General features: G+C 47.5%; 1 protein-coding gene across 2 annotated transcripts; it reads left to right on the forward strand.

Annotated features, from left to right (window-relative positions):
* The first annotated feature begins 42 nt into the window (after positions 1–42).
* On the forward strand, positions 43–16,355 carry sdc4 (syndecan 4). Of its 2 annotated transcripts, none has more exons than XM_076746273.1 (5): positions 43–319; positions 12,101–12,341; positions 12,437–12,480; positions 12,651–12,843; positions 12,996–16,355. In XM_076746273.1, exons 1-5 carry the CDS (start codon positions 266–268, stop codon positions 13,145–13,147), a joined length of 684 nt encoding a protein of 227 aa, XP_076602388.1. In that variant the 5' UTR covers positions 43–265; the 3' UTR covers positions 13,148–16,355. The 2 variants fall into 2 exon arrangements, with proteins under 2 accessions (XP_076602388.1, XP_076602378.1); XM_076746263.1 differs by having other exon boundaries at positions 134–319; positions 12,098–12,341.
* The last annotated feature ends 4,570 nt before the right edge of the window (positions 16,356–20,925 follow it).

A 20,925-nucleotide genomic window follows, 5' to 3' on the forward strand; every position in this document is an offset into this window, starting at 1 on the left:
AGTGCGTCCGAAATATTTAGAGCGGATGAACCGTGAAGCCTCAGTGAAGACGAACCGGATCGGAGAGAACAGAGACAGGAGAGACAGAGAAGGTGTAAAGGTGGACAGTTTCTAACCTGCGTGTGTGTTGGGATTATACTGGGACAGAAAACTGCCTGAAGACACTCACTCACCGCTCTGGTTTAGTGTGAAACCGCCGCGAAACCGACGTTCAACGCAACTTTTCTTTCAAGACTTCTTTGAAAGTTTGAGCTGAAAGGACAACATGCTCGCCCTCTGCCTCGTGTTGATTTTATCTGCCTCCGTTTTCTCAGAGTCGGTAAGTTGTCCTACGAACATTTCTGACAGCGGTTTGATTTACGGTACAACTCTGACAACTTTTGTCGTCGGTCGCGGCGGCGGCGTTAGCTAACGAAGCTGCTGGTTTACGGTTGGGGACTGGCCCTGAACGCATCTCGCGCAGCTGTGATTTAACGGGACCGTTTTCGCGGAACGGTTGATCGATTTGTTTCGTCTCATCTGAACTCAGAACAGTTTGGTTGTGAGCACAGTTGATCGATGAGATGGTTCACAGAGCCGCGGTGTTGTTAGCCTGCTAGCTTCACTGCTAGCTTCCAGTGAGTGAGCGGTGGTTGGGGCATCGACAGCCTGCTGCCATTTTCCAGTATGGGGCCCAGGTGGGGGGTGTCTGGACTCACTCAAGTCACTTTTCCTGCCCCTGATGGCTCGACCAGCTCTTTTGTTTTTACACGAATGGCTCTGTGATCAATTAAAAGAAAGCTGAGATTTAGCCGCCGCCCCCTCCCCCGATCAGACTGTAGGTTAGTTAGTCAGCAGACCCCCATGTGCTGTTGTTTTAGTGGCTTTTTTTCTCCATAAGACTGCTGGTGCAGAAATTGACAACTTCTTAATTTTCAATCGTGCAAAGACCCTAAATGAGTTATTCTTCTGTTGGCATCTAAAATCAGACGTGTTGATTTCCATTTGTCAGTGAACGCCCCACTATGGCTGGCGGTTTGCGGAAAGCCAAAGGTTGATTTCATGCCTGCAGGTTTGTGCTGGGGAGCCTCGCTGTGGCTGACTTTTCTGTGGCTGCAGGCTCTCCAGGTGAGGTTTGCTAACTTGTGTGCTGCAGGTATTTTCAGGGTGTGACCTGTCCTGATTGATCTGTTTGGATTTCGTTTGCATTGTAAAGCTCGTGCCTGTGGGGGCGTCGCAGTGTTCTTCTCCAGCTTTCAGACTGTTGTTCTGCATGTGGTTGACACCTTTATTCGGCTGCTTCCTTAACTATTCATCCAATACAGGTTATTCAAACACCTGAATGACATGCTTTGACCCAAGGGGTGTGTGTGTGTGTGTGTGTGTGTGTGTGTGTGTGTGTGTGTGTGAATAGGGATTATGCATTAGTCTGGTTTATTTCGCAGACACATTTGGTCAGTAGCTGTACTTTGTACCTTTCGTGCAGCTTTAAATTTAGCTGAGTTTGTTGTGTGTTCGGGCCTGAATTCGTGTCCCTGCGTGCAGAACTGAACACATAAACGTTTACAGCCTGACAGACGTTTATTATGCAGTAAAAAACTTGATATCAAGGTGATGGCTTTGTGGCTTTTATTGCTTGTCTTTGCACGGTGAGCATTGTGCAGGAATGAGTATATTTTCCTCTAAAACATTATTTCTGGTTGATGAACAGACCAGTGGTTCCAGCGAGGAGGCTGTCATTTATGTCTAACCTCTCATTATACGCCTTTTGTGAGCTGTCTTCTTATTGTGTGTGCTGGAGTGCTAAAACAGGCTGTTTGGATGCCACCCACACACAAACACAACACATGCACCCCCCCCCCCCCAGTCAGCCCAGTTGGTCAGTACAAATGGTGTGAATGGCAGTAGCACAGTGACTTTACCTCCTTGCAGGGTGGAGGCCTGAATAATAGATTAAAAAGCTTTCATAGACGTGAACGTCACCTGCTGCTCTGTGACGTGTTGTGACTCTGTGAGGAGCCGGAACCACTGAGGACCCCAATCCTGGACCGCAGAGCTGGACTTGGTGTCCCCCCAGGCCGCTGTCAGATCCACCTCTCCTTTACAACCTGCCACATTCCTCAGAGCCATGTAGCTTCTGCTCGCTCGGCCCGTCTCGCCGTCGCCCCACTGCCTCCTCCTCACTCTTCTTCTTCTTCTTCTTCTTTGGTTTCCCCTCTGGAATGTGACCTTTGGTGACCTTGACCGGCCCTCTTGGGGATTTTGCACACTTGGAGGGATCTCAATAGGGCCCTGGGGCCTTTTCACAGGGGACGCTCCTTTCCTCTAGCCTAGCCTAGCGTGGATACACCTACAGCTTTCCCACCAGAATGTGCTCTTTCTGTCATCTTCACCTTAACCGAGCTCCACATTTCAGCCTCGTGAAGCACCGTCAGTGCGTCTCCTCGCTCGTTCCTCCTCTCCCTCGCTGGCTCTGTGGTCACTTGTCATTCTTGGGTAGGCCTCGGCGGCTTTTCTCCTGCACTTTCCTTTGATGGATACTTAGCCTCTGAGCGATGACAATCCTCCCCTCCACCTCCCCGCAGCCTTTTCTTCTTTCTACCCACCGAGGTCATTATTGGCATGTGGGTTTGGCGTTCCCAGCTAATCGATAACAATGTTCTGCTACCTGACAATGGAGCATGCTCTGAATGCAGAAAGGGCTTTTTGGAAGCACTGGCATGATTGGAATGTTTTTTTATCAGGAGTTGGCTTTTTAATCAGCTGCCTGCCAAGAGACTAATAACGCTCTAATTGTGGGAAGTTACTGTTTCGTTTACTAAAAGTCTTTCAGTGCCGCGGTCGACCGTTTCTCTTTCTTTCAGACACGCTGAGCAGCGGCCGCACTCGGGCCTCCTTTACGGTTTTATCAGTTTGTCCAAAATAGACCAGGCCAAACAAATTCGTGCCTTTTTTCCATTGACCTCAGCAGTTTCTGCCCATGTATGGCAACACAAGTCCACCATGACGGAGTATCGCTGAAGGTGAAGGAGGGAGATAAGTACAGAGGCTGAGAGGCTGCCCTCAGTCTCTCTGTGGTTTTCATTTTGATTAGCGACGTCAGACCACCTTCGTTCACCAAACCTGCTCGTGGTGGCAGTTGCTGCGGTGAACCAGGGAGTTAATCCGTGTTGCGCCACCAAACCTCAGCTTGTTGCCTTTGGAGCTTTGGGCCTGGTTCCATTTGTTACATCTTGTTGGAACGTCACTGGTTTTGCATTTGGCTCCCAATCATTTGCACCAGAATGAGCCAGTGTTTTTTGTCTGTTTTGCATGATGGGGTGCTCTGAAAGCCTGCCTGCTCAAAAGAATGCAGGGAGGGGGGGGGGGGGGGGGCATGATAAATAGTATCACTAGGATGTAATAATGGTTCCTGCATTGCTGTCCGCTGGTCTATAAAATCCCTTTTGGGCCGAGGAATGTTGGCACAGAGAGAGGAGGTTTTTGTCCTTCCTGCCTGTGATGGAGAGCGGTCGAGAATCTGGTTCCCCCCACCCGCCCCTCTGCCCCCACCCCTTTCAACCACTACATATTCTGGCAGTCGTAACTTGAACTATATGAATACATTTAGGGCAGGAGCCGAACACCCCTCCTGTTCTGCTTATATCACTTTCATCCAGCCTTTCTGCCTCTTTTCCTGAAGCCGCGCTCTGTTTAAACTCAGCGTGGACGTGAAGGCCTGCTGCTGATTGATTCTTTGCATTAGTCCTTTGAACCGAACTTTATCAAACCTCCTGTGCACACACATTTCAACCCTTTCACGTCCCCGCATTTACTCTCTGACAGCATCACCGTCTCTCTGGACCCGTTGATTAACGAGTCATTTCAGCCTTACAGGTGTTTTTATGAGCGTATTTTCTTTCATCAGAGAAGAAAGTGACCAGCAGCGCCGTCTTATTTACAGCGACAGCCTGGGAAACGTGAAGCTTAACACGCCGCCGCTCTCCACCGCCACCTCCCCTTTCTTGAAAAGAAAAGCTGCTGTGGCTTTGTGGCCGACCAGTAAAACACAGAGGGCCGTGGAAGAACATGGAACATGAGCCTCGCTGTGTTTCCATTGGGCCTGGGGTGAGGCCGTTTGATGTCGGCCCTGCAGCCCCCGCCTCGCTGTCCCAGGACGCCCTGTCGTACTCTGACAGATGGCTGTTCCAGGCCTGAAGCCACCGCCGCGCCGATGCACTCAGAGCTTTTTTCCCAGAGCAGAACAGATGTATCTGACTTGAAAACTGGAGGGCGTGAGCATGAAATGCAATAATCAAAAAGCTCCACCCGAAGGCAGGGCAGCCAAATCAGACATCCCAATAATGTGGACTTAATGTCTCTCGCTGTGATGTGACAGGATGTGACTCTTTCAGGAGACCTTCACACATTAACAGAAACAGTCTCAGACGAGCGTGACCTGTTTTCATGTGTTCTACATAAACCTGGACAATGTTTAACAGAAAATTAAGAAGTGACTTATTAAAGAAGTGACAGTAAATTAAAGATCTTTTGTTTTTGAACGAACTCTCGGGCGTTTTTGAACATCCAGGAGACGAAACGCTCAGTGAAGTGGAAAACATCGTTATAGACTGTAATTAAAGTTTCTGCTTAAACGTCACTCACACCGAGGTGTGTGTGTGTGTGTGTGTGTGTGTGTGTGTGTGTGTCTCACACTGAGGCAGACTGGTACCTTTGGAACCATTAGTTGTTGATTTTGGTCGTTTATTTGCTGCTGACGGGACGTTTCATCTCAGTTCAGCCTGTTTTATTCTGCTGCTTTCTGCAGCCTTTCCACGGAGGGGAAACGTGTTGTTTCTTTATATTTCTCTAGATGTTCTCTGGAAATCGATTTCCCGTCAACAAATCTAAGTTGACCTGATTTCTTCTTCAGCCTTACAGTGTACCGTACAGTGCAACACACACACTGCAGATCATAGGTGCTTTTGGGTGGTATGGGGGCTTCCCCTTACTCAGAAATCCTTCCTGACAAACGTCTCAATAATACAGTACCTCTTTGATGTGGTGTGTGTGTGTGCACGTGCGCGCACGCGCTTGTGTTTGTGTGTGGGTGTGTGTGCGCGTGCGCTTGTGTGAGTGAGTGTGAGTGTGCGTGTGTGAGTGTGTGTGCATGGCTGATGTCGCTGTCTTTTCTTTGCATGAAGAAGAAGTGTAGTTTGTAGAAACGGCGTGTCGCTGATGGTTTTCCAGCTCACGCAGGTCTGTTGCTGCTGCCCGTCAGACATCACAGGGAGGTGTGTGAAATGTTCACCCCTTGACTGCACGGGGGCCCATGCTGTGCTGTCTACACTTGACCCCCCCCCCAAACCCAGACTCCTTTAACATACATTGTGCATATGAGTACGAGGGTGGGGCTACGAGACGCAGCGCCGCGGCCTGCTTTTAACGGCATCGCTGCAGGACGTCGCAGCAGAACTGAGGACGGTCCTCGTGGTTCTGTCCATAGAGGCCTCGGCGTGTCCCTCGGCTCCACAGCGGAGGAGACAGGAATGTGGTGGTGGACCGAGGCATTCCTCAGCGCACAGAGCTCCAGACTGCCTGATATGAGCACGCTGATCGTTTCGTCTTTGTGCGGGTGGACGTCAGAGCGCAGAGCCGTGTCCTCAGCAGGTTGATCAGTACCAGAAGTTCACACCAAACGAGTTTCTGTTATCTCCATTTGAGTCTGACGCCAGTTATTCATACTGCGACTCGTTTAACATTAAGCACCGACATGAAGACACGAGTCCGGATGGAGTGCGATTAAACATGGCTGCTGCTCATCAGTGTGAAAAAATGCAGACTTGTTCACGGTGTTTAGGAAACTGTTCTAAATAACCAACAAACACACAAATGAGCCTTTCATGTTTTTAACGAAGCTGGAGTGAAGGTCGCTCTCTGGTATTACGAGCTGGAAATTGGGCCGATCCTCAACTACGCAGGATAAAGAGTCGATTTAAGCATCTCCTGTTGGACATGAATGAGTCTTTGTGACTGATCTTAGCCTGTGAATGAAGGGACATTCTCACATGTCCAAAAACACTGGAAGCTCTAAACAAGTCACTTGTTTACAGCCATTATTCATATTCATGCTTCTTTTCAGGATTTCAGGCTTTTATTAAACGCTCGTCTCAGATGGATATTTCCTGTTTTCCAGGCTTTTTCTTATTATTTCCTGTCATTTGGAGCCTGGAGTGGATCTTTGAGCTGATAATAACTCCTCGGTAGCTCACATTTGGTCTGCTGGACTGTAATGTCTCTGATCTGAGCGGCGATACGCTCGCCTCAGGGAGTCACATCAAAGAGCCGGTCGAGTAGGGAGGACATTGGAGCGGCGTGGCTTCACTTTGACTCGCTGCAGGCTTTCGGCTTATTCGTCCATCGGTCGTGGATTTGGTAATAACGGAGAATCATCCAATCGACGTGGCAGGATGGCCTCATCTGTGGGAGGAAATGACCAATAAAGGCCATTACGATAAGGCCGGGGACATTCCCTCAGGAGGCGCTCATCAAAACTCAGTTAGGCTCATCAGAGACTGAATCAACACTGTCTGCTGCACAGCTGGCCCGTCTGCTCAGCCTCGGTCATCTGCAGCAGTCTGGAAAGAGCCAGAGTCCAACAGAAAGCAGGCGGTCCGGTTCATTGTCAGAGTTCAGTACAGCAGTATTAATGGTTGTGATAAAGAAAGAACAGCCACGATTCAGCGTGTAGTAACGCCCAGCATCCACCTGCACGCCGTTAGCGTCGGCCCTGCTGGTGTCTGCCATAGAGTCTCACATGGAGCTGGTAGGTGGAGCTCCCGCTGTAGATCGGGTGTAGGTAGGTGTGTGTGTGTGTGTGTGTGTGTGTGTGTGCCTCGTGCAGCTGCTGATCTGAAGAAAACACGAGCTCCAAACCTGCAAGATCACCTTTATGATTTCTACCAAGCAGTGACCCCAGATCAGTCCTTACAAGGCCCTCTGGATACCGTAAACGTCAGGCCTTGAGCTCCTGAAGTGAGTCTGTCACGGTCCATGTCACCTAAGTGTGTGTGTGTGTGTGTGTGTGTGCGCGTGTGTGTGTGTTACGTCAGGGGTCAGAAGTGCATCTTACAAGTAGATCAGGCGACACAATACACGGTGCAAATCCTGCCGGTTCAAGTATCCCCAGCAGCCGGAGGGGGAGGGGGAGAAGCTGGAAAAACAGGATGGGAAATGGAGGGAGTGACATGTGGGGAGGCAGAGGAGGACAGGGAGGAGAGAGGACAGGAGGTGAAGGCAGATTTTGAACCTTATCGTCCAGCTGACTTTATTTACGCTCCTGAGTTAATCTGCAGGTATCAAATGAAAGAGGAGGAAGGTTCAAAAACAACAATAATTGGCTTCTCTTGAAAAGGTCAAGAGACGTTGGACATGTCAAAGAGTAAGGAAGCACATTCCTGCGTGCTGGTGTGTCTTTTCTGTCTTTTCATACTCTGAACCTCCTCCACGCCGCCGTGTGAATGGACCAGATGCCTCTCTCTGTGTCGGCAGATGGAGGGATTGTTTCCCCAGTTTAATGAAGGGAGGCTGCTGGAGGCTTAGCCACGGTTACCTTGGTCATTGATATGCTCTTGAGGAGTCCACCGGCATTGTTTGGGGTCAATAGAAGGGACAGGCCCAAAGGCTGGGTGGCGGGCGTCTTGACGGACTGCCTTTCAGTCGCCGTGGACAATTGGGGGGATCTGGAAAGTTTTTAGGACCTCCATGCTGAGACGAGATGCAAGGACATGATGGGACAAGAGGCTCGACTGAGGGTGAAGTGTGTGACAAGACCTCAGGAAGCCGGAGAGGAAACATTTCGACTCATCAGCGAATAAAAAGTGTTGATTGCCTGCAGTGACCGACAGTAAACGTATTTATGAACGAAGCCAAACAGATGAGTTCAACTTAATCTGCAGTTTTATTTCTAATCAGTTGTTTTTAGGCCAAACTTTCTCTCGTTCCAGCTTCTTTTTCTGACAATTAGCTGCTTTTCCCATTTGTCATCTGTAATCTGAACTTGTCTCTGCTCTTAGATGTGTTTTCTGTTTGAGGAGAAAGAGACAGTGGTCTGTGGTTGGGGAATGACTCGACAGCAGAGCTGTTAAAGTGGATCTGTTAGCGTTCTCCCTCGTTTCCTGGGTTCAGTCAGTCGGCCGGGACCTGGTCCAGTCACGTGGTGGACGGCCTCAGCCTGCAGACTTGTGGGTGTTTGGCTTTGACGCAGCGAGTCCAAATGAGCTCTGCAATTAAGAGGCTTTCATGAAACAAGGGAAGGCTTTGTGCAGCTCTGAGACGAAGGGACGTGAGCTCGTATCAGACATTAACTGACGAGTCTGTGCGAGCCGGGATGATGAGATGCAGACAGAAATAAAATAAATCTGTTTTTACCAACTGATCCTTCGTGCTTTGCAAACAGTGTGATCCTTTGTTTCTGCTTGTTGTGGCGCAAATCTGGATGACGTGCTGAACACGGACTGTTTGACTACCACCGGCAGAAATATCATTTTCCACCTCTCTCCATTAAATCCATCGGGTTGGCTGGAAATCTTTGCTTTGGCTTTAATCCACATCCGGCTGCTTATCAGCTGTTGCACATTAGGCGGAATAAATGAGGCCGTGAATCACTGACGGGAGGACAAAATGGTGATCTGTTTGGCTCGTGAGTGGCTTTTAAAATGGCTGACAAACAATGCGGTCGACCAACATTTAGCCAAGAGGTTTGCTGTGAAATAAGATTTAGATTTTGCTTTAATGACACGATATTTCAGCGCCTAATGGACAGACTCTGGTTTCTGCTGAAAACAGTGGTTAGCAGGGCTGGTAATCATGAGCTTTTAGGATCTCCACAGTCTTGGAAATGTGTGTTGAGAGCGTCCGTGTGGTGAAGAACTGCATGTTCTGTCCCAGGACGTTGGCTTCACCTCCTCTGAACCACACCGGGGCCGTTCAGGCTGTTTGTCGTCAACACATGGGCTTTAATATGAGGGCGTGACCGTCTCTGCTCTGGGACTCCATGTGGCACCGATGCTGGCGGATAATGTCGGTGTCTGGTTACACGTCCAGTGAGTGAATTTAGAGCTTTTGTAGAGTTCAACAGGGAGTTTTCTGATGTCACTTCTGATCAATTGGATCGATTCCTGATTGATTACATTTACTGTAGTTCACAGCAGTGCAGCGCTCGGCGGCAGGCAGCCATGATGGACTCGTTCAGTCTTAGTAAAATCGGCGTGAGAGCTGATTTCCATGTTGACTTGTTTCCGTAACCACAGTCCAGGACGCTCTCTCCCGTCTCTCCTCTGGTCTGTGCTGGTTTAGATGCCGGCTGGTGTAAAATGGATGCACGTCGGCTGAAACGCTTCCTGCTCGGCCGCCGTGCTGCTCCACATTAGCTTGTTTTTGTCAGACAGACCAGGACTTGGCCTGGATCCCACCCTGGCTTTGCTTCCTTGGAGAACATAGTAAAGATGGAATACCCCTCGTCTGATCGTGAACTCGGTGGCAGAAATCCTTCAGCCTGTGATCTTCGTTCCTCTGCTGAGTAAACGAGGCCTGTTGGGACACGTTTCAGTCGTCCTGGAAGACGCCGCGCTGTTGTTTTAGAGCACACTGGGCTGCAAATGGTGGAGTGTCTTTTAGCACATCTCTGCGGGACACAAATGGATGTCCACATTTCATGGTGGGGGGTTTTAAAGGTCAGGGGCAGCCAGGAGGAAAGGGTTCATTGACATATGGGTGTTGAAGCTGAAGACCTCCAATACTCAGGTGGTACTTTGGGTTTTAAAACAACGAAGCAGAACACATAAGGAATATATGGTTTATGTACTTGAATAAAAAGGATCGTTTCTCTCAAATTTCCTCCAAATCACTCACAAATGATAAAGATCAATCTATCGAACTTCCATAGAAACCAGTAAGAAATGATTCAGAAGTGACAGAGCTGTAAATTAACGCGTTATGCAACAGTCGAAGTTACAGATTTTAGGGAAGTTCCCTCCTCATGGCTCGTAGCCGAAAGCTGACTGGAAGAGGCGTCACACGGTGTCAAACACGCCTGAGTGTCAGCGTTTGAATGAACATGAGTCACGATGGCGGCAGAACGAGCCGCACTGCGTCGGCCATCGAGTCCTTATTATCATGTGAATGAGCCCGATTCCTATAATGTGAGTCAGTGGGCTTGTTCCAGCACGCAGCAGCAGCCGACTGCATGTGAATGGCAGCGAGGAAATGAAGAGCCAGCAGTCACCATTTTAAGGATTTACCCCCCCCACACACACACACACACACACACACACACACACACACACACACACACACACACACACACACACGGGATCAGGGCTCCCCTGTGTCCATGCAGAGGGTTTAAATGAGGACATAATGGAGCCCTGATCCCCAGCCGGGGGTCCTTGTACCTTTGGGGTTCCTCCTATAGTTGCCAGGACATGGAGGTGCAGCTCAAGTCATCTGAAAAAACTCTGAACTGTGATTGGATGAAAAAATCTGTCCACATATTCACGTTGAGGAAACACAGGAAACACAGATGGAACGAGAGCCCACCTTGTTTGAGGAATCACAGGAAAGTACCCCCCCCCCGTTTGAAGCTACAATGGGGCATCCCCTCCCCTCCCTTCAGTCATATCGGCTGCTTTTTAAAGGGGGGGGGGGTTACCTTCAAACACACAGCGTTACTCTGCCAAGTATTTGAGAACACACACACATAATGGTGAGAGGCCGTCGGCAGGCTTAGCCGCCAGCTAACCCTTCAAATTAAGACCCGACAAGACTCAGATGGAAGTGATTATGAGGAGGACTGTGTGTGTGTGTGTGTGTGTGTGTGTGTGTGTGTGTGTGTGGTGGGACGCCTGGGCTTGTTTCCAGCTCGATCCTCGTCTTCCTTCGCCCGGCGAGTCGTCAGTCTGTCTGTCCACACGGGATCCGTCCGGTCTCCAGATCACGTGGACTCAGCTAATGATTGTTTTCATGACTTCATCCGTCGCTCATTTATTTCAATCAATGGATCAACAAACAGTCAAAAACAAGTTCAGAGAGCTCAAGCTGATGTCTTCAGATGTCTTGTTTTGTCTGTCCAATAGCCCAAAACCCCCAGAATTGTGCGATTGCTGTCGCACTTTGAGGTAGATCGATGTGTGTGAGGTGTTCAGGTGGACGTTTCAGTGTGGACAAAAAACCTTGGACATCAGAAAGACTTTGAAGCTGCTCTGCTCGTTTGAGACCTGCTGTTCAGCTTTTCTCACCTCGCTTCACCTCCCCGTCCCTCTGCTTAGTGTGGCTGATTAACTGTGTGTGTGTAATTAGGCTGATGGAGGTGTGTGTGTGTGTGTGTGTGTGTGTGTTAATCCCATTCACGCTGCTTACTGAGCAAATGGTCAATGAAATTAAGTGTTGTAATGTGATTAAAGGAGGCTGATGCGTCCTCGTCACGTCCAGCCTCATGCTGACGGCGGCGCCCTGAGCAGCTTCAGAGAAGCCCCCCTCGTGATGTAACTAACAATTATTTGAGTTATTAGTAAATGTGGAACCTTTTTTAATTGATTCATTAATCATTCATTTCAGGTGGAAACATTTGTGTTTTCACGTGTTTCACTTTCATCGTAAGCTGAATATTTGTGGACTGTTGGTCGGACAAAACGTGGTTCTCTCAGATCTTTTTCACGTTGTGTAGATTCATGGTCACTGAAAGGTCGTCTTTATTTCCCATCATCATATCTGACAGCGGCACTGAGGTAAAGAATTGAAATCATTTCCTCTGAAGCTGGAAAGCGATTCAGATGATGGCGTCTCTGAGCAGCTGATCAGGACCGCAGACTGTTGTCTCACCTGTGGTTTCACCTGTGGTTTCACCTCCAGGTGGGGACCGGTTACCAGTTATTAAGGCTGGTGGAGCAGAGGAACTCTCCAACGCGATCGTGGGGAGGCATCGTTTGCTCCGCCGCTTTAGTCCAGAACTAAATATGTCAGCGAGTGACTGTTTGGGTTTCCATGAATTTCAGAGCGTAGATCCACGGCGCTCAGAAGATGCATGGTCATGACTTTGGTGATCCCTCTAACCCCGTCAACTCTGTCTCTGGTGTCCCAGCAGGTGAGGGAGACGGAGACATGGATGCCCATGAAGACCACGAAGGCGGTCGCCATGTTGACACACCGTGACAACCTGGAGTCATCGGGAGACGCCCCGAACGGCTCCGACTTCGGCTTCACGGACGACGAAGACGAGAACGACATGTACGACGAAGACGACGGCGGCGACACCGATTACTACACCGACACGCTGTACGACGACGAGGACGAGTACGAGGAGTTCTCCGGATCTGGTGACGGAGGTCGGTCTTTACACAGATTAAAGTCTTTTAGCTGCGGAGACATTCTTCACGAATCTTTAGACAAAACAATCAAATGAAAACTCTTCTCTCCACAGCAACAACGGCGTCGCCTGGAAGAGAGTCCAAGCCGTCCGTCAAGGTGAGAAACGTCCAGATTTTGAGGTTTGACCGACTGAACTGCAGTCGACATTCAGTGCCGTCAGAGCTTTTCTTTGCTCTTTGAATCAAAGTCTTTCTCACTGTGTGTATTTGAGTTGAAGCTCAGGGTTCAGTTCATTGACCTGTTTTCAAACTCCTCGTCTTCCTCAGCCCGACGTGAACGACAACAAGATCCCGGAGCTGGAGCGTCCGGTGCGGCCGACCGTCAACGAGGTGGACGTCATCAGGAACAGCAATGAAATCCCTCTGCTGAGGAACGAGGCCGGCGAGGAGCACCCGTCCAACGTCCTCATGTCCCACGCCAGCGAGGACAGCATCTTCAACAAGACGGAGGTCCTGGCAGGTCAGTGGGAGTCTGAAACTGGTCGTACTGGTTTTGGGTGGCCGCGCGTGTGATCAGGTTTATGTTGGCTGATGTAAACCCTCTCAGGTGTGACCGGATCCGCCTGGTCCTGATCCTCATTGTCTCACCTCGCTCTCCCTCTTCTCTTCCAGCTCTGATCGCGGGCGGCGCCGTCGGCCTGATGTTCGCCGTCCTCCTCATCCTCCTCCTCATCTACCGCATGAAGAAGAAGGACGAGGGCAGCTACGATCTGGGGAAGAAGCCCATCTACAAGAAAGCCCCCACCACAGAGATCTACGCATAGACCCTGACCTCCTCCCCCCTCCCCCACCGCCACACACACAAACACACACCTCACTCCCCGATCCCTGAAACCCGAGCAGTGCCTCATCATCATCATCCTCATCACCATACCTCCTCCTCCTCACTTTTCTTCAGCGGAGTGACGCTCGATAACGAATCAGGAGAGACGCCCCGACGACACAATCGACGACTGACTCCTCCTACCTGATGTCTGCTCATATTATTGGTGCTCTCTTAACCAATCAGAGGCTTTGGAGCAGCCTCTTTCAGCTGCGGTACACGGCGATCACCTGGTGTTTCTATTATTTTGTCCCCATGTCAAGAGAAAAACAGCAGAAGCGAGGACGCGGAGGACGTGGAGGACGTTGGACTCCTCCGTCTCCTCGCCTCCCTCTTCCTTTCCCCGCCTTCAGTTAAAACACTAACACTGTGCAATGATGTTTGCTACACGTTTAGAGTCCAGTTATTTATTCTCCCGCTCTGCTGTCCTCCTCCTCGTCCTCCTCCTGTCCTCCTCCTCGTCCTCTGAACCGTCTCTTGGACTGAAGCTTCTCACGTCGCTGTAGCAAATGACTTTTATGTGAACATTTTTATTAGATTTTTTTAAAAAACGGCTCCTTGTAACGCAGAGAGATTTGAGTTTTTTCTATTAAAGATCCCTTCACGATGGGAAAGAATTGAGTTCGTTGTTCAAATTGATTTGGATTGGAAACATCATGCGTCACTGTGTAATGCTGTGCGGCTTTCTGCTGTGTCATCCGTTAGAACTGACGTTAATAATTGAAATATTCGTGAATTTTTATCCTCACGCTGTTCTAAATCACAGTGAGAGAAGAGACAGTCAAACAAGGGTCAAGAAGTATTTGCAAATCACTGTTTCTGCCTGTTTTCGTCTGCACAAAGTGCCGATCACACGCTGTCAGGCCTCCGCTTGGTGTCCTGTGACCTTCAGCTGCAGCAGAGTTCATTAAAACAACCTGAAAAGACTTTTTCTGCACACCTCCTGCTGTGTTTCTGTGTCTCCTCATCAGTCTGGCACGTAGCGCCAGATAAGTAAGCTAAACTAATCTGGGAGAAGAATTTGCAAATACTGCATGACCCAGGTCACACACACACACACACACACACTCAAACACACACACACTTGCATTGCAAAGTGTTGTGTTTTGCTGCCTGTTTGGAGAGTACTTCAAAAGCCTGGAAGATGTTGTACCACTATAATAATTACCGCTGTGCCTCCAGGGTTTGTTTTTCTGTTATTATGGTGAACTCGACTGGAGTCAAACCAACATGCTCCTACAAGGTGACACACCTACATTCCTCACACACACACACACACACACACACACACGGTCGTGTGAGGCGAGCGAAGGTTCAACGCCGCCTCAGCTGCAGCTGCTGACCCTCTTTCACAGTAACATTCGAGCTCAAAGGAGGTTCCACATGTTGGGAAACAAGCTTTCCACTCTCATGTCTGAGAAATATGAAGCTGCAGCTAGCTTAGCTTAGCTTAGCTTAGCTTAGCTTAGCTTAGCATAAGGTTTTTGATTTGACCCTGTGAGAGTTAAAGCACAGAGACAATATAACACTACATGTAACACTTTCAATTACATTCACTTTCAGGCACGTTTATGTCACAAAGTGCCAAAGTCACAACTTTAAAAATTGAGTTTAAACTATGACACGTATGTGACCTGAGTCCTGCTTTAAGCTCACCAATTAGCCGAGATGATCTCGTTTGTTTGATTGATGCAGCGGACGGCGTCGATCCTCGGAGAGTAAAGAAGCGTGTTTCCCAAAATGTGGAACTTTCCCTTTAGCTCGGCCTGTTTTCCGAGGCTGACGGCGGAGGCTCGTGCACGCTTCCTCGTTAACCTTTAAATTCACAGCTCCAGTGAAACGTTTAAGCTCTGTGATCGGAGAAACTGGTAGTCTCAGTACTTTCTGTTGTTTTTTTAGTCGTGGGGTCGGTGCTTTCTCAATAAGCTACGCCAACAGTTTGTGGTTAGTTTAGATTTTCATGACGGGGTCTACGAGCACTCACTGAAGCCACGGCGAACCGCTCTGATGCTCACATTTCGTAGCTGAACACAGCAGCACACACTGATCTACCAAGGATTTGTACATAGTCGCCACATAAACATAAAAAACTGAAAAAAAGGTTAGCTTGGTACTTAGCCACATCCTGGCAACAAGAAATATCTACCAAATATTTAAATGCCAAATTGTTTTTCCTGTTTTGTTGTTGTTTTTCCAGCAGTAACGTTCTTGTGATTTACTGTAAATGTAAAAGACTGTTTTGATACTACCAATGCTAATACTAACTCGCCTCCTCTCATCGTGGGTTTTTCCTCAGTAGATCAACTTGTTCCCTTTTTTTTTGGTATTAATTTAACTGTCAAATTATTTTATTGCCTTCTTTCAGGTTGGGGTGTTTCCCCCTTTTTAAGCTGTTGTATATGTGATTTTAAAAGTTTTATATACACTAGTTTGAGATTTTCAGAGGCAAATAGTTTTGGAACTTTTTATTTTGTAAGAGTTTCTATTATCTTTTTAGACTTTTTTTGCTTTTGTATTTATGTTTTTGTTGTGTTTGTGTCTGTAGAAGGATTGCTTGGTGTTCATCTCGTTGTTCAGGGGATGTTGTGCTGATGAGCCATGTCGTCAGCAGCAGACCTGGGCTCATTACCGGCCCGAGCTGCTTCACTTTTGCTTTTTGAATCATTTCTTTGTAGCCGAAATGAAGCCTGATAAATTAGCTACCACGTATTTGGATTTTCAAGGTCCCTGCACTCAGTGGCTCAGTCACTGAAACGCCTGGACGCTGGTTGAAGGTCGTTACCTCCCAAGAAACAAAACAATCAAGAAAATACTGATACTTGTTTGAAGGGTGTCGGCGGGTATCAGCTGACCTCGACCTCAGAAGAGTCACTCCGATTAGATTTGACATTATCTGTTTAAATATGTCTTTTTCCGGGGACTGAAATTTTTCCAGGCTGGAGAAAAAAGGTTAAAAGCGTCTCAGGTGGTCGTCAGCTCCAGGTCTGCTCAGTGAACATGGGAGAGAATCGAATGTTCTGCTGCTTAATGTCACAAACACCACATGTGAATCACCATTGGAGTGGAGAAGCCAATGAATCATTGGTTTCTGCATGCAGGTTCTGATTTATTATTGGAAATAAAGCTATTTTTATGCACATTAACATTTCAAAGCGCCGTCTTTGTCCATTTGTTTTCATGTTCTGTGTCGCCCGAGCGCCTCTCGATCATATGACTTGTTAGAAGTTAAAAAAAATACAGCTGAGAGAAAATGGCAGGAAGTTAGCTTCAACATTTTAGTCCAGGTTGATCTGACGAACACCGGTTCACAGTGCAGCCAAACAAACTGAGACTGTCTGATGAAGCTCAGCCAGGAGTTTCAAAGCAGTCGGTTATGTTGGTTATACGTAAACTAACGCGGCGATGCTGCTCATGGTCAAACTGACCAAAACCACCATTCTGAAAACACACTGCATCCTGCGGCAGCTTCACAATAAAAGCCACCGCACGTTTGTCCAGTTGAAGTGTTTTAATGTGAAGCAGCAGCAGTAGGAAACGTGTTAGCATTAGCAGGATCTCCTGTGTGGGGTCATGCGACTGCTAGCACTACTGCCAGTGAGCTAATCTGTTAGCATGATTGCTGCTAGCAGACCACTGGCTGTACGAGCCTTTACAATGTCATGTTTCCCTTCTTCTGCAGTACAAGCAGCTAAAAGCTAATGAGGCTAAAGCAAATTTGGCTTTCTGTGTTGTTGTTTTTTTTTGTCTTAATTATATAAATTTGCAAATGAACTAGTTACTACAGTTTTAAAATAAATGTATACTCATGTAAAGTACCTCAAGCGTGTACTTGCACAGTACTTGAGTGAACGCACTTTGTTCCCTTCCACCACTGAACCTCAGTATCGAAGCGTATGAAGCCACATCGTGACTTTTTAGGCCCTTTGACGGCATCCCAGGTGTCAGATTTCCTCCATTGTCCCTCGTTCCCGGACTCACCTGCGTCCTTTTGTCTGCTGTTTGCTGTCATGGACACAAAAGAAGGACAGGAGACAAACAGCAGCAGAAGTCGAACGCGATGAAAGAAGAAACTGAGTTTAAGGAGAGAGAAGGACCTTTAGTGGAAATACACAGTACGAAGTACAGGAGGGTTTTGATTTCAGGTTATCAAAGCAGTCAGTGGTGGAGGAAGCATTCAGACCCCTTATTTAAGGAAAATAACCGATCCACACTGTAAAAACACCCTGTTATAAGTAAAAGTACTTAAAGTATTGAAAGTAACAGCAGAAAAACGCTGCAGTAAAATAAATGATTATATCCAGCCTTCATATGTTTGATCGTAAAAAATAGAAGGAGTAACTTAAAATAAACGTAGTAAAAAGTTCAGGATCAAGTATTCAGAGTAAATGTACTTTGTTATGTTCACCGCTAAAAGCAGCTTTTGTTTCCGTGTGATATGAAACGTGTTTTCATGAGAAAGACACTGAGTCACCAATCACAGTTTATCCTTAACATTTTAAAGATCACAACAACGAGGGAATATCAAACCTCTCCACCACACGAGCTGCTCCTGAGGAAAAGAGCTGTGAGTTAAAGGTGGAAGAACGTCTGGTGATGGATCCACAGACCTAAGAGTCAGAGTACAGCAGACTGAAGCACATACGGTCAGTAAACAAAAATATGGCCCAGATTTCTGTGTGTGTGTGTGTGTGTGTGTGTGTGTGTGTGTGTTGTTGACATTCATACTGAGCTAACAGACAAGCCGCTGCCTGTCGGCCTCTGCTGAGGGGAAAAACACACCCACAGGTGATGCCAAACACTGACGAATACAGCACACATACATTCCAGCACAAACACATATTCACATGTCGTCTTTCACTCCCATTTCTCGCTCTCTCACACACACACACACACACACACACACACACACACACTGCCATTTTATTTCTGTGCTTTCAGTAACAGCTTTTACTTGAGTATTTGTGCAGGATGGTATTGTTACTGAGCTGAATACTTCTTCCACCGCAGGCTGAGCCACACTGGCCTGAGGGACAGACGGGGAAAACTCTGCCGTGGACTCATTGTTCGTTCAGGCTCTGCAGAGCCAACAATCTGGTCCTCACCGGGTTATTTAATGGTACGACTTCAGAGTTTAAAATGGACTTAGCTTCAGGTTAAGAATAAAGGTTGGAGTCACTGCGAAACTTAGACTCAGCAGTACTTTAAGCTAAATGCTAACACCAGCATGCTAGCATGTTCACAAGGACAATGCTAACATGCAGTTTAGTTTTGCGTGTCACTGTGCGTTCAGACCAAAAGAGGCAAAAGAGGCAAGGACGCCCGAGGCTGCGCGAGAAACAGGACAGCTTCCAAAGCGGCAAAATATTTTAGCCGCTTTGGTCGCTCTTCACGTGACTGACGTCAAAGTTAAATCGCGCTAGTCATTTAAAGGAGCCGCAAAGCAGACTTCTTGACAGCGGCATAGTGCTGCTTGCTGTTGTTCACCTTCAGTTTAAAGCATGCCTAGTTGCATGGGAGGTTTTGTGTGTCATTAAATACAGAAGAAAAAAAAAATCTCTGAGCATGAACATAAATCAAAATCACCATCTAGTCACGAGCGGATTGACGTATTGAGGAGGAAGCAATTAATTAATTAATTAACACACACACACACATTTGTGTTAATTAATTAACACACACACACACACACGGGTGCAAATGCGCGCTCCTTACGTCTCAGCTGCAGCATCTCTGTGCACAATTACGCATGTGGTGTTGTCTGCTTGTCTTTCGTTTGGTGTCATACAAGTTCGTCAAGTTCGTGTGTGTGTGTGTGTGTGTGTGTGGCCAAAGAGTGTTCCTTTTTTGGAAGAACGGGGGAAATGGGGTGAGGCCGTTAGCGAATTAAATTAACTCCCGCTCATAATTGTTATTATTGTATCATCAACATGGTCTGCGACGACTATAAATATGCGCGTTTAACCCTCAAAATCATATCTACTCATCATGGATTTGGATGACATCGCTGTGATGTGTGCTGTGCCCGCACACAAGTGATCAATTTCTCGGCATCCATGACGGAACTAGGAAACAAAGTTACATGCGTTGTTCTTTGGGGCTCGCTCGAGCGAAGGACACCTCTACTCTGATTGGTTGCCGCCGGTTGCCGCTGAACCGCGTCATAGCTAATTACCATAAAGTTAACCGAATTTCAACTTTTCATCTGGTGCCGCTTTGGACGCTTTAGCCGCTTTGGACGCTCTAGACGCGCGGCTGACGGCGGCTACGCTTTGGCCGCTCAGGACGCCGGGCTCTCATTGAAAATGTATTAACTTCCGGCGTCCTTGCCTCTTTTGCCTCTTTTGGTGTGAACGCACAGTCAGTGTGCTAAGATTTGCTAATTAGCATGAAACACAGTGAATACAGCTCAGAAAATTAAGACAAATTAAGATTTTGCCCTGATGATGGTGCCAGTGAAGAAATTAGGGGAAAGTTATTTGTGTGCCAGTGAATTCATCCTGAGGGAAACTTGAATGTCTGAACCAATGACATGATAATCCATCCATCAGTTATAAAGACTTTTAATGAGAAACCTAAAATTTCAACCTCATAGATGAAGATAAAGGATCAGCAAAGTCACCAGGATTCATCCTCTGAGTGCCATGAATGTCTGCACAAAACTAAGTTCCAGTCCATAGAGGTATTTTTCTGGACAAGGTAAAGCTTTGGCCAGCAGGTGGCACTAGAGGAACAATCGTAGGATCACTTAAAGACAGCAGGATTCATCCTCTGGGGACCACGAGTGACCACAGTTCATCCAGTAGCTGCTGAGTCGTTTCACTGGACGGATCGACACTGAGCCTCCTGTCTGTTAACATACAGTCAACACACATTCTTCCCTTATCTCGGTTTGTTTTGACAATCTCTGGCTTACGGTTCACATGTGCTCACGCACACATACACACACGTTCACACACTGTCCTTCGCACACATTTAGGGGAATTTCCAAAACATGTTTCACCAGGCAGAGTGTTTTTTCCTTGAGCTCTTCCATCATTTCTCTTTTATCCGCCGAGCATCTCAAAGGACATTTCAACGTGTCTCCTTATCAGCCTTCATCTCTGCTTCTCTTTGCTTTATATCGAGGAAAACATGGAGGAAGGTTTGGCCCCGGGCACTGGATTCACACAGCAAACCCGACAAAGTTACAAAAACAAACTGCACCAAACTAAATGAAATTATTTCATGTTTTAAGGAGGTTAGTTCTGTGTGTGTTTTTTGGGCTGTGGTTGGGTTAGTGTTAAACCTGACTGTACTCTAAAGAACGAATCCCTCAACAAACTGTCAGAGAATCCAAGACTGTTTATTAGCTTAGCTTATGTTGCTCCATCCACTTTTCTCTGAGTATAAAAGGCTTGAAAAGGAGAAATGGTTTACGGGATAGTTTGCAGAAAGCAGCCTAAGACTCAGTTCAGTAAACTGTGTGAACTTCTTCTTCCTGTTAGCAATCTAGCTAACTCAGAGTGCTGACTATGACTGACTAGCACTATCATGTTCCAGTGGGCTAGCATGTTAGCAGTTAGCTTGCCAGTCACGGTAGTTCACCAGTTGGCCTGTAGTCACGTCATCGCCAAGTTTCTAGAACTACACAAAAATGCAAGTTCGTGAGACTCGATGGGAGCTTACCGCTGTGCTAACGTTAGCCATTTTTCTCCATTTTGAGCTTCCACCTTTTTGAAT

The sequence above is a fragment of the Chaetodon auriga genome, chromosome 2, assembly GCF_051107435.1.
Source record: "Chaetodon auriga isolate fChaAug3 chromosome 2, fChaAug3.hap1, whole genome shotgun sequence".
Lineage (NCBI taxonomy): Eukaryota > Metazoa > Chordata > Actinopteri > Chaetodontiformes > Chaetodontidae > Chaetodon > Chaetodon auriga.